The sequence below is a fragment of the Jatropha curcas genome, chromosome 4 (genome assembly GCF_041381405.1).
Source record: "Jatropha curcas cultivar XTBG-Jc1 chromosome 4, XTBG_Jcur_1.0, whole genome shotgun sequence".
Taxonomy (NCBI): Eukaryota; Viridiplantae; Streptophyta; class Magnoliopsida; order Malpighiales; family Euphorbiaceae; genus Jatropha; species Jatropha curcas.
In genome coordinates, this window is record NC_143154.1 from 31,020,916 (window position 1) to 31,032,933 (window position 12,018).

General features: G+C 30.4%; 3 protein-coding genes across 3 annotated transcripts; 1 reads left to right on the forward strand and 2 right to left on the reverse strand.

Moving 5' to 3' along the window:
- Positions 1-563: 563 nt before the first annotated feature.
- LOC149497226 (uncharacterized) lies at positions 564-1,952 on the reverse strand. The gene is made up of 4 exons (XM_089720021.1): positions 1,527-1,952; positions 1,211-1,354; positions 804-974; positions 564-698 (listed from the first exon to the last, which is right to left on the reverse strand). The coding sequence occupies exons 1-4, from the start codon at positions 1,950-1,952 to the stop codon at positions 564-566; spliced, it is 876 nt and encodes a 291-aa protein (XP_089576147.1).
- Positions 1,953-2,912: 960 nt separating this feature from the next.
- On the forward strand, positions 2,913-7,477 carry LOC105645774 (uncharacterized). The gene is made up of 8 exons (XM_012231458.4): positions 2,913-3,200; positions 3,294-3,315; positions 5,095-5,151; positions 5,231-5,312; positions 6,497-6,592; positions 6,682-6,806; positions 6,902-6,920; positions 7,020-7,477. The coding sequence occupies exons 1-8, from the start codon at positions 3,101-3,103 to the stop codon at positions 7,260-7,262; spliced, it is 744 nt and encodes a 247-aa protein (XP_012086848.1). The 5' UTR covers positions 2,913-3,100; the 3' UTR covers positions 7,263-7,477.
- Positions 7,478-9,899: 2,422 nt separating this feature from the next.
- Positions 9,900-10,704, reverse strand: LOC105645773 (brassinosteroid-responsive RING protein 1). The gene has a single exon (XM_012231457.4). The coding sequence runs from the start codon at positions 10,604-10,606 to the stop codon at positions 10,112-10,114; it is 495 nt and encodes a 164-aa protein (XP_012086847.1). The 5' UTR covers positions 10,607-10,704; the 3' UTR covers positions 9,900-10,111.
- Between the last annotated feature and the right edge of the window lie 1,314 nt (positions 10,705-12,018).

Consider the following 12,018-nt stretch of genomic DNA (forward strand, 5'->3'; position numbering starts at 1 on the left):
TTTAAAGAAATTAACAAATATACGTTTATAGATAACCCTCTTCTTTTTCTCCCTTTGTATTACTTGTGAAATAAGAAATTTATTAAGTGGAAGAAAAAATATATGCCTATATCCATAATATTGTAGGATGAAAAATTACCCTTTGTTCGATAAGTTTTAAGGAAATGCGGTATAATTTTTAATATAAACATTATACTAAAAACGCATTTGATTCTATTATATTATATTCTATTATAGTTCAACAAATGAAGCTTGAAAATACGAGTATATAATAATTTATAAATGGTCAAAAGTGAGGATTTGGAAGCATCAATGCTATGGTAAATCAATTACATGAATTACAGTGAAACATATATTTCATTTCTTATTTATATAATGCATAAACCCAACATCTTCAATGCCATCCCTCATATCAATATCTGTCTCTGTCCACGTAATATATAAAATGTTCATGAGATTGGAAGGGATATAATATACTTCCATTATATATACTACACGGAAAATAAATAAATAAAATAAAATAGAAGGGGTCTTATGAATGCTTGTGTCTTTTCTTGACCAGGTTAAAGCTCGTCGCTTTCTCCACTGAAAAAGCTTCGCCAAAAGTCAAAACCCTCATAATTAATGAAATTAAGGTTCTCAGAACAATTTCCTCCTATCACTGTCCCATCAAAGTTCTTCTCATGCAGCCCATCAAACTACATAAATCAATTAAGCACAAACATTAATTAGTTAAAAGCTCTCTAATTTTTTTATTAATTATACATTTTAGTAGGAGAAAAGTAATTAATTATTATGGTTACCCAGTTGAGTCTCAGATTTGGCGTCAGCTCCAGTAGGCCGTAGGGTGCAGTGGAATTTCCCTGTTCCGAACTCCCTGTCTCCTGCTTTAGGACCATAACGGTTTCCTCATCACTTGCAAATCTTCCTCGTATGCGGGCACGGTTGTCTGCTACCCTCTTTCGACTAACATACTTCGAAAATTATAGTAAATAAAAATACATTAATAAAATTTTTTATTTCTGTTGCCACTAAGATAATATTTGAAGATTATAGTAAAAAATATTGGCAAGATTAGCAAGAGTTTTAGGATAAGCTGAAATAGATGAAAGATCGTTAATGTCTTACAAAACCATGCATGCATTAGTTGCATGGTGATTTTCAAACTAGCTGAAATAAAAAATCAAATGACAGTTATAGTTAGGTTTACCTTAATTGTCTTGTTGAAGTTCCTTCGGGGTCGTTTTGCTCTATACTTTTCAATCCTCTTTTTTCTCTCTTCTGCACTGTAAGGTATCACTTGCAGATTTGTTTCTTCTGTAGAACACCTTTTTCTATGTGCTGCTATATTGTTCTGAAACAAAATTTTTATGGAAAGAAAAAACCTTTAAGCAAAAACTTTTAGATCAATGGTACCGAAGTCATCTACACCAGCGCGAAATCTCAAGTTCGAAATCCCTAATCAGGACAAAATTATTTAATAAAAAAAAAGAAGGAGAGAAAGAAAACAGGGTAAGAAGTTTTACTTGTAAATCTCCTGTGCTATGAATCTTGCTTATCATAATTTGACCACCAAGGCATCCATCATTTATGGTAGAGTCCTGTTGTTTATGTGGAGACTCCATTGAGTTGTAAAAGAAAGTTTCCAAGTCGTCAAAGAAATTATTACATTCATTTGGCAAACTGGAGCAAGCAGCAAAATCTGAACCATTTTGCAGAGGCTGCAACTGGGTTGTTTGAGAAGGAGTAGTCAAATTCTCTAGTTGGTGATCATTTGGAGGTAAAGATGGCGTAAATGGGTTTTCTGAGAATTGATCGAGGCTATGAATACGATCAACATGATCTTCAAAGATAGGAAAAAATGAAGTATCATTAAAGAGCATGTCACTTTCAGTGTTTGAACAAAATGAACCATTGAGAAAAGTTTGGAAGTAGGGATTAGAAGAAGACATATCTAAATGTGAAAACTTATTTTGCGCAAGACAAGAAAAAGAATAATCTGAGATAGTTTCTCGTTTGTTGTTGTTACACTGCCCTGAGCTGACTTTTATATATATAATCATATGTACAAACATTTCATTTTTAATCATAACCATACGTTGAAAAGGAAGAGCTATGGGCGGTACTTACATTTCCAGCTAAGTACCAATCACTTTTATATGTTTAAATTACAATTTAGATCTTATAATTTGATAAATTTAATTATTTACTTTATAAATTTTGAAAAATACATGAATACCTTCATATAAGAGATTTTGATATAGGTAAGTCTTTTTTATATTTTGTTAGATTTCTTTATAAAACTTTCCATGATTGATTTGGTTTATGAATGAAAAAAAAAAAAAAAGGAATAAAAAAAAAAGAAAAGATTAAATCGGAACGAAATCGAAATAAAAACTAATAGGCCCTCTATTAATACTAACTCGAATCCAATAATTTAAAACCAAACTGAAACCTTAACTAAGGTTTGGTTCAAGTAAACACCGGCCGCCCCGTAAGAATGGATTAGGCAATTGGCTTGTTAATTTTCAATTTCCCTTTGCAAGGAGACAGAGAATTAATGTCTAATTTTGAAATAATAAAAATCATGGACATAAAATCAAATATAAAAACATGGTAATTTACCATATTACCTAATAATATTATTAATATAAATTTATTTTTGCAAAGTCATTATAACTTACAGTAGGCATTTAAAAAATCTTATTTTTCACATTTGCCCCTTATATGTTAAAACAATTTATATATATATATATTTCAATTTTACCGTTTTCGGCAAAGACCAATCGAAAGCGAGTATGCAGTACGCAACAACTGCTAGTCAATTTTTTTTAATATTTTAATTAATTAATTATCGAAAGTGGCAAATGGGTTGTCTCTTCGAAGTCGTCGTCTTCGCTTAGGAAAGCTCTACTGTTGTTTCTCTTGGCTTTGATTTGAAGAAATCGAGGGTTTTTAGTTTTAAAAGTCTCAGCCTCAAATAAATTCATTGAAAAGTCAAAACATTTTTCCTTTGCCCTTTGTTATAATTATATAATCTCTGTGCTTTCAATTCTCTACAATCAAGTTTTGTTTTGGGCCTGTGAGTTTTTACGTCGCCATGGCTTCTCAGGCGCATCTGGAGAAGATGCAGGTCCGCCAGAACTACCGGAATCTCTGGCACACTGATCTCATGCACGCCATTCAAGCTGATACTCCTTGTAAGTTTTGTTTTATGTGTTCTATTTATATGCTCGTTTGTTTATTTGACTGATTTTATGGTTTTTGTTTTGTCTTTTGGTTTTTGGATGCAGATTGCTGCTTTTCATTTTGGTGGTGAGTACTCTTGATCTACTGTTTATTTGATCTTGGAACGTAGATCTGGCTATTTTCAATTATGTGACTCCATGTTTTCTCTATTCAATTTTATCCTTCGATTCTTAAATTACATTGATCTGTTAGAAAATTTTAGGCTCTTGACTTGCAGTGACTTAGGGTTGACTTTGATAGATGTAATGAATTTGTTCAAATTTGGGTGATTCTGATCAATTCTGTTCCAGTTATTTATGAATTTTTACCTTAATATTTCATTAGCTCTTTCCTTCATTCTTTTTTTTTTTTTTTTTTTTTTTTTTTTTTTTTTTTTTTTTTTTTTTTTTTTTTGCTTTTTAAGTTTGCTTATGACTGTCTCTATTATTTAGCAGATAATCAATTAACAATCTAGCATGAGTTGAGGCATGGTAGTTTCTAGCAATGTAGTTCTATGGGCTTTAATTCATTGTATGCCTTTTCTTTCAATTCAAAATCATACTTCATACACATCTTATTCGCCTTCTTTTGATTGTTGCAATGCTTTTGAACATCGAATGACCAATCATCTAAACTTCAGTTTTTGGCTCTTTGACATAAGACAGTTCTTTCAGCACATTTCTAGTTGATTATTCCTTCTTTTCATGACTAACATGATATTTATATTCTGTTATTTCTAAGATTGCCTTTATACTATGTGGAAGAGAGTAAAATTAACAATAAGATTGTTTGAAAATCATAGCCTTATTAGAATTTTTTATGAGATGATTGTGAATTTAAAAAGATATTTGATTTATCAACTGCATATCATAGAAATTATAGTATAAAATTGTGATTTTTGTGTGATATATGTATCATCTTTTTTCTTTTTACTATTATGTATGTATCACTTAATAATTGAATTTTTGTTGTAAATGTGGCTCATATTTGTTTTTTTTGGAGAATCAGTAAAAACCTAAAGACACTGGCAAAGGGCCTTTATTCTCTTTGAAATATATAAAAAATATATTACATTTCTTTTCTTATAATGTTCTCTAACTGATTCTTTTTTATATTTTCAGATAAGACAGTTTCAATATTTAGAGTTGAAAAGAATAGCTACAAATGGCTTTTCAAACCAGAAAAGATACTTTATTTCTTTTATTTCTTTCAAAATATTGATATATAAAAGAAATAAAATATCTTTTCGGACTTCAAATTTTCTCAGCTCTCATACTGATAAGAAGTTTCATAAAATGGTCTATTTTTATGGAATGTATCTTTTAAGTGAAAATGGAAGTCATCCTTTGGTTTTTCTTTTCCATTCACTTGGATCTCTTCTGATTTGTTAATTTTGTCTGGATCCTCCTTTTCTTCCAAAAAAAGGGAAGAAGGAGGATCTTCTTCAATGGATCCCTTTGGTGCTTGCTTATTCCCTTTCATTTTGGGGAATAATAGCAATTTGGCCTATCAGTAGGTAGCTCGGCAGTACCATATGGTATGTTTTTTTTGAGCTGCTTGTAAATTTTTATTATGGGTAGGTGAATTATAGTATTTTGGGAACCCTAAATCCCAGCTATAAAAGGAAACCCTAATCTCTTGTAATGAGAATCATTCTTTTTTGTCAATAGTAAAAGGAAAAAAAAAAAAAGAAGGCAAGAGGTCCTTGGACAAAGGAATAATGTCGAACCAAATAAAATTGTTTTCTTTTTTATTTTTATATTTTAATAAATCTGTGTGTATATTTGCATGTGATAACTCCATATTTTTAAAATTTGAGTATGTCTTTTGTCCCAGTGCACCTAATTCTCTTTAATTTTTTTGTAGTGGGCCATGTGTATCATACTTGCTCCGAAAGCGAGCTCTATACAATGACATGTCAAGGTAATTGATATCTTCATTTCATAAAATCTTTTTCTATCTTTGTAATATCCTTTGAAATAACTGTCCTATGTTGTCATAGGTATGTCTGTTGTGCTGGTTATATGCCTTGTAGCGGCAGGTGTGGTGAAAGCAAGTGCCCAGAATTTTGCCTTGCCACAGAGGTAGAGTGTTTATTTTTCATTGGTCAACATAATAAGGTGTTTCTTTGCCTTAGATTCATTGGTTAAAGATTCAACTCCAGAATATATTTCTAAGATAAACAAATTGTAGGGGATATTTTGAAACAGGATTTTCAAAGATGCATGTAAAGGTTGTATAGTGGGATCGCTGTACTAATTTCATTTCTGAAACCCTTACACTGAACCTGCTTTTTCTGAGAAATCAGATTAATGTTCATTGCTACTTTTAGCAATTTGGAATGAAACATATGAAAATAGTATGGGAATCGCAGAAATGTTCTATTTGTTTCCAAAAACTGGTGAAATATGTTATTCTCTCCCATTGAGTTCAGGCAAGCTACGGTAAAATATTGAACTACTTACTTGCAGATTTTCTGCAATGGCAAGCAAGCCTGTCAAGTGAACGGAGCTTAAGGGAAATTTATGAACCGTTGTAGGCTTTTTCAAGTTATTTACATGCAATCTCAAATAACTTTGACTTTAAGTGAAAAGAATTACCAAGTTTTCTTTTAGTTGTCTAAGTGACAGAATTCTCTCCCCATCATACTGGCTGCAATTTTAAAATTTCCATTTCTCAAATGGATAATAGAAATATTAGGTGTTAATGACAAGACTAGACCGGTGGGTGTTTGTTCTCTTTGTTATCAGAATTACAAATGCATTTTTTTTTTTTTTTTTTGCTTTAAATTCTGTTAAAATAAGTAAAATATCCTGTTAAAAATAATAAGATTTTTCGGTAAGCTCTCTGAGATTTAGGGCTATTTGTGAAAACCTTACTGACTGCCCAAAAACCTTGGTTACGGAGATTGGTTAACTTTTACATTATAATAAACTTGTACAAATTCTTTGTCCACATAAATACTTTGCCAAGTGAAATACGTTACTTGTGCAGTATGGTTGTGAAAAGTTCCATCCAGTCCATAGGATCCTCTCTTGTTGGCAACCCCATGAATAATTAACAACCCATAGTATACCTGTCAAATCAACAATTTTTCCTGGAAGAGGATTGAAATGTCATAAACTTTTCAAGGATTGGGAACAATTGTTTTCTGTAGAAAAGATAGTCCTCTTCTCAGAATTTTACTGAAATTTTCATTTTCTAACTGGATGTGCCAACTGCGGAGATGCTATTATCAAGGCCAATAATTATTTTTTTGATTTCTCAGGTATTCTGCTGCTTTGGAAATTCGGTGGCCTCTACCCGCTTTCTATTGCAAGATGAATTCAACATTCAGACCACACAATGTGATAATTGCATTATTGTACTACCTCTATCTTTGTCACCCATATTTTATTTAGTTATTTTATGCTTATTTTGTGATTGGTTGAGCATGCTTCTTCTTTCCTTCAGGGTTTTATGTTCTGTCTCCAACAAATTGCATGTATATTCTCCATTGTGGCAATGATTGTTGGGAGTGATGAAATTTCAGAGGCTTCTCAGTTACTTTCATGTTTGGCTGATATGGTGTATTGCACGTAAGCATTTCTTTCCAAATCTTAGTATTGAATGCTCCTTATTAGCCAAGGCAGCTTTTGACGATTTTACTGATTTTATCTCTTTTTATCGACAGGGTTTGCGCCTGTATGCAGGTACTGATATGATCCAACAAAATGCATGAAATGAGAAACTGCATACACTTTTTTTGAAAAAAGACTACATTTTACTATTCTAACCTATTATATCTGCAGACTCAACACAAGATTGAAATGGACAAACGAGATGGCAAATTCGGGCCACAAGTGATGGCTGTGCCCCCTGTTCAGCAGATGTCACGCATTGATCAGCCAGTTCCTCCCAATGTTGGATATGGACAGCCCTACGGTTATCCACAAGCTCAAGGCTATCCTGCGGCAGGTTATCCTCCGCCTGCCAATTACCCACCGCCTGGTTACCCACCTTCTGGCTACCCACCTTCTGGCTATTCCAGGTAGATTGGTGACTTTAATGAATGTTGGTATGCCGTTCCAAAGGAGTGTTACAGTGGTTAATATTGATTTTGTGGTGATAAACTCTATTGTGAGTTGTGTCCAGTGTGGGAAAAATAGCGGAGATGGTTCTTTTGTTCTGTTTATTTTATACCAGTAAAAATCTGTGCTCTTTGAATTGTTCACTGTGCATTAAAAAAAAAAACTAAAAATTGAGACAATTTTTTTTTTTCTCTTCCTCTTAATATTTTACCTTTGGTGCCAATATTGGTGTGCATAATGCAAATTTTTGTTGTACATTAATTGCACTTAATTATTCAACATCTTTATCATATGAAGAAGAGCTGATGTTTTGATTTTCTGGCAAATGCCATTCTTTCTCATTTTTGTGGCTTGCTTGAATTGCTGTCAAAAAAATAATTATTCCTATATCTATAACAATTTTAAATTGTCTTTTACAAGTGAATTGGTGCTTATCAAGAGAACTATTTTTAGCCTAAAGTTAGGCAGACTCTGATTTGAAGATAGTCATAATTATTTTTGTGCATGTTGAAATGAATTTGGGGCAGCTAATGAATTTTAGATTTCAAAGTCACCATGGTTGCTGAAATTGTGATATGCCAACAAGTATTTGATTTGGATGGTTAAATTTTGGATAACCTAATAAACCCATTGGAAGAGTTTGTAGAACTGAATCATAGAATTTAGAACTTTGATGGCTACAAACCCTAGCACAGTCTCAACCTAATCTATGATGATGATGCAACCAACCAAGTAGCTTATCTATATTTAGCTAAAATCTAATCTATGGTCTAATCTTCAACTGCCTACCCATCTCAGTCCTTATCGCAAATTCATAACCTTCTAACTGCCAATGCATCAGCAATATTTTCATTTTCTATTAGAAGTTGAATATTTTAAAAAATTTTAATTTAATAATGTGATTTTAAAACAATAAATAAACGAGGAACATTGGGAAAATAGCAGCAGCTAAGGTCCATTGTTTGTCTTGTACTGTAAAATATTATTTATAAAAAAATAAAAAAGGAAGATTCATGAATAATAATGTACCCAAAATCAAATTAATGGGAATTTATAATATTCTTGTGGTAAAGAAAGCAAATTTGGTTTCTTTACGTCTTCAATATAGTCTTAGGAAAGTTCGGGTCTCTTAAGAATATTTAAGAGCGTGGTTTGACCATGTCGTTCTCTAAGGTTATCTTTTTGATTTATGATGTGTAATTTGGAGTTTCTTTTGCTTTGCTTGTTGTGGGTCTATGTGAGATTTATATAGCATTAAAATTTAGAAAACTAAATAATAGAAACAACTAGTATATATTATAATATTATTGGATTTTTTTAAATATAAATATATATCTCTAGAAGTTTAAATATAAAAATCATTATTTAATTTGTTCTTAAACCGTGTGGGGATTATTCTTTTGAGAGTTATGTGCAATGAGAATGATTATTTCCTTGCCACTTGGCAATTTAAGATTGTTCTAAGGGATGCTTTTACTTATTAAGAATAAATAAATTCACGCATAACAAAAAAAAAAAAAAAAAAAAAAAAGAAGGAAAAACCGATTACTGAATGATTTAAATTATTTGATAAATGAGATATTTGATATTCTAAGTAGTTAACATTTATCATACATACAAAATACATAATATATATTTTAAATTAATATTATTAATTTTAGACATGTGAATATATGAAAAGTTCATGAAAAATAATTCAACTATAAAAATACATTAAATTTATATTATAAATGGGTAATTTTTATCTTTTTATATTAGAAAATTTTTGTATTATTTTTCAAACCGTAAGAGGCCAATCTTATAATTTTATGTCAAAGAGCATGGTACGTGATAATATTTCATAATTTTACGAGACAACTTTATCTTTTCATTCAATTACATAGTTTATTGAATCAATTTTAAAACAAAATTTTCAAATTTTAATAAAATTTTACTTGCACATGCAATTAATACAAATTTACTTCATTTTATTTGTGTCGGTCCAAATAAGTTGGATATCCAATAAAGTATTAATATAACAACAAATTTATCTGAAAAAAAATATATGACAAAACAAACTATTCTTCAATCTATTATAGGAAATTTAAATTCTATGAAATTCATTTTTTAAAAATATTAGCAAAACAAAAACTAAACCTTAGTTCCAAGATACTATATATATTAACTATTATTAATTTGTTGCTATTTATATATAGATCTAAATAGGGTTGGTTTGGTATAATCCCAATTTTTTTTAAAAAGAAAAAAGAAAAAAACACTGACCTCAGCTTTGTCTATATCTATAACAACAACAAATAATAATGTCACATTCCACTTGCCATAATGGTTGAAAATACTAACAACTAGTATCAAAAAGCAAATTTTTATACAACCATCATCATTGTTCATCAACATCCTATCAACTCGAATTCAATAAAAGAAATGCTTTTTAGATTTTTTACCCATCCAAATCTAAGTGAAATTTCAAAAAAAAAAAAAAAAAAAAAAAAAATAGTAACAAAACATAATTATAACACCAAAATCATTGGATTGAAATTGTAAGTTAATTATAAAAAATAAATAAAAATTTTGAAAGAAGGGAATGAGAAGAAGGTAAGAAACTATACACAAAACCATATTCTAATTCTCCTCAAATTTTCTTTTTTTCTCATCATTTTGTATATATACACACAACACCAACCTTTCAACTAGGAAAAAAAAAGAAAAAAAACCTCTAAAGAGGCAAATAAGGTTAAAAAAATATAATAAAATTGTTTTTTTTTTTTTTTTTCCCCCCTATTTTTATGGGGTTTGATCATTATTGAATCTAAACTCTACAAGCCAGCAATTTGAGAATACTCCCCATAAAATTCTGGAATTCCAGAAGCAGCCCATAGTCTTTCATTAAAAGCTTCTTGCATATCGTCAGGAATCACCGGCGTCCGACACAAGGGACATGTTTTCTGGTCATAACCGACCCACCTGTCCAAGCAACTCCGGTGAAAGATATGGCGGCAGTTAGTGAGCTGTCTGATCTCGTCTTGGTCTTCAAACTCGTACAAACAGACAGCACAGCTATCCGGCGGGTCAACAAGATCGGCGAACTTAACAACGGGAAGGATCTCACGGATAAGGACAGCAGAGACGGAGCAAAACTCAGGGACACGAGGTGGAGTTTCGGGCCAAGAAATGTCGGGTTCAAGAAAATCAGGAAGACCCAAATAGCGAAACATGGTGCTTATGAGCTTTCTAATGAAACCCAGAAAAGAAAGAGTGTGAATTAGTAGTTTTGGAAGTAGAAGCTCTGTATAGCCTACAGGAAAGCCCATACTCTCTAGACAGAGAGAGCAATTTGCTTGTCTTGTTTGTGTTACAGAGAGAGAGAGAGAGAGAGAGAGAGAGTGAGAGAATGAGGTTTGAGAGAGAGATTGGTGGGTTATAAATTATATATAGAGGCTTGAGAGTAAAATGACAGTGAGGGGCCGTTATGGAATTTACTGAATAAGAGAAGTTAGAAATCGTGCGTGTGTGAATATAGCAGTAAATTAAATTGTGTGTGTGTGAATATAGCAAGTAAATTTTAATTTACTGCTGTCTTCTTCTAGATTTTTTTTTTTTTGGCTAAAATTGGTTACAGGTAAGCTAAAACGGTGCTTTTAATCAACAACAATGGTCAGTATAAAAGTAGATTTCAATCAACAACAGTTTCTGTAAAAGATGAATTCGAGTGAAAAAAAACTTAAATCCTTAAGTAAGATAATAATTTGAGTAAAAATAACTTAAATACTTTAAATAAGATAATAAATTAAGTGTTTGATATTTATAAATAAAAAAAATTCTCATTAGAGTGTTTTTCCTTCATGAAATTTAGACGGCGTGAAAAAGATTAGACTTAATCTAACGGATTAAAGATATTTACTAATAAATATTTTGTAGTTTAAATGGTATTTATATTTATTCTATGTACTCATGATTTATTTTTTTAATATATAATTTTATGTTAATTTTTGTATATATTGTAAATTATCCATATAATATTAGGAGTTTCAATTGAATTCATATATTAATTTTTTTATTTTTAATTATTATAATAATAAATTACTGAGGAAGTTTTTTTACTAAATTAAAATATATATAGTTTAATTATTAATATTCCTAATTAAATTTAAATATTCCTCTTTTTTTTACAAAAATATTAAAATATATTTATATTTTTTTAAAATTTGAATTATTTATTATCATAAATAATAAATAAATAAAAATATTTATTATCGATAATCTCAATCACAGAGCAAAATTCTTAATAGTGATCAATTATGCATACTCCACCCTGTTGAATAGTAAATTTGTGGATTGAGGCTGAGGATCAGTCCAAGATTTCTTTCTTGTACAATAATTTTCAAGCTGTCGGGCAAAAAAAAATGACACATCAAGAACAGAATAATTGAGTTTATTAATCATAAAGAAGTAATCTCTTGTAATATATAATGCTCTTCAGTTAATTATACAAAACAACATAAGGACATGCATAGCTATAGGCTATAGGCTATAGCTACAAGCCTATGACCCATATTTTGTATATTTGCCCATACTTATTAGAAAAGGCTAAGGAAATTGGTGACATTTGATTGTCACTCTAATCAAGAAATGTATGTACCGACAACATCTGAAACGAGTATTTTAGAATATTAGCTCTATTTTGATATGTTTAATGATAATATAAATAGTTATAAATAAATTT

Coding starts and splice junctions, on each gene's coding strand:
- LOC149497226 (XM_089720021.1), bottom strand. CDS start 1,952: ATGTCTTCTTCTAATCCCTACTTCCAAACTTTTCTCAATGGTTCATTT. Junction 1,355..1,526: donor ATAGCACAGGAGATTTACAA/GTAAAACTTCTT, acceptor ATTTTGTTTCAG/AACAATATAGCAGCACATAG. Junction 975..1,210: donor ACTTCAACAAGACAATTAAG/GTAAACCTAACT, acceptor TAATTTTCGAAG/TATGTTAGTCGAAAGAGGGT.
- LOC105645774 (XM_012231458.4), top strand. CDS start 3,101: ATGGCTTCTCAGGCGCATCTGGAGAAGATGCAGGTCCGCCAGAACTAC. Junction 5,152..5,230: donor CTATACAATGACATGTCAAG/GTAATTGATATC, acceptor ATGTTGTCATAG/GTATGTCTGTTGTGCTGGTT. Junction 5,313..6,496: donor AATTTTGCCTTGCCACAGAG/GTAGAGTGTTTA, acceptor TTGATTTCTCAG/GTATTCTGCTGCTTTGGAAA.
- LOC105645773 (XM_012231457.4), bottom strand. CDS start 10,606: ATGGGCTTTCCTGTAGGCTATACAGAGCTTCTACTTCCAAAACTACTA.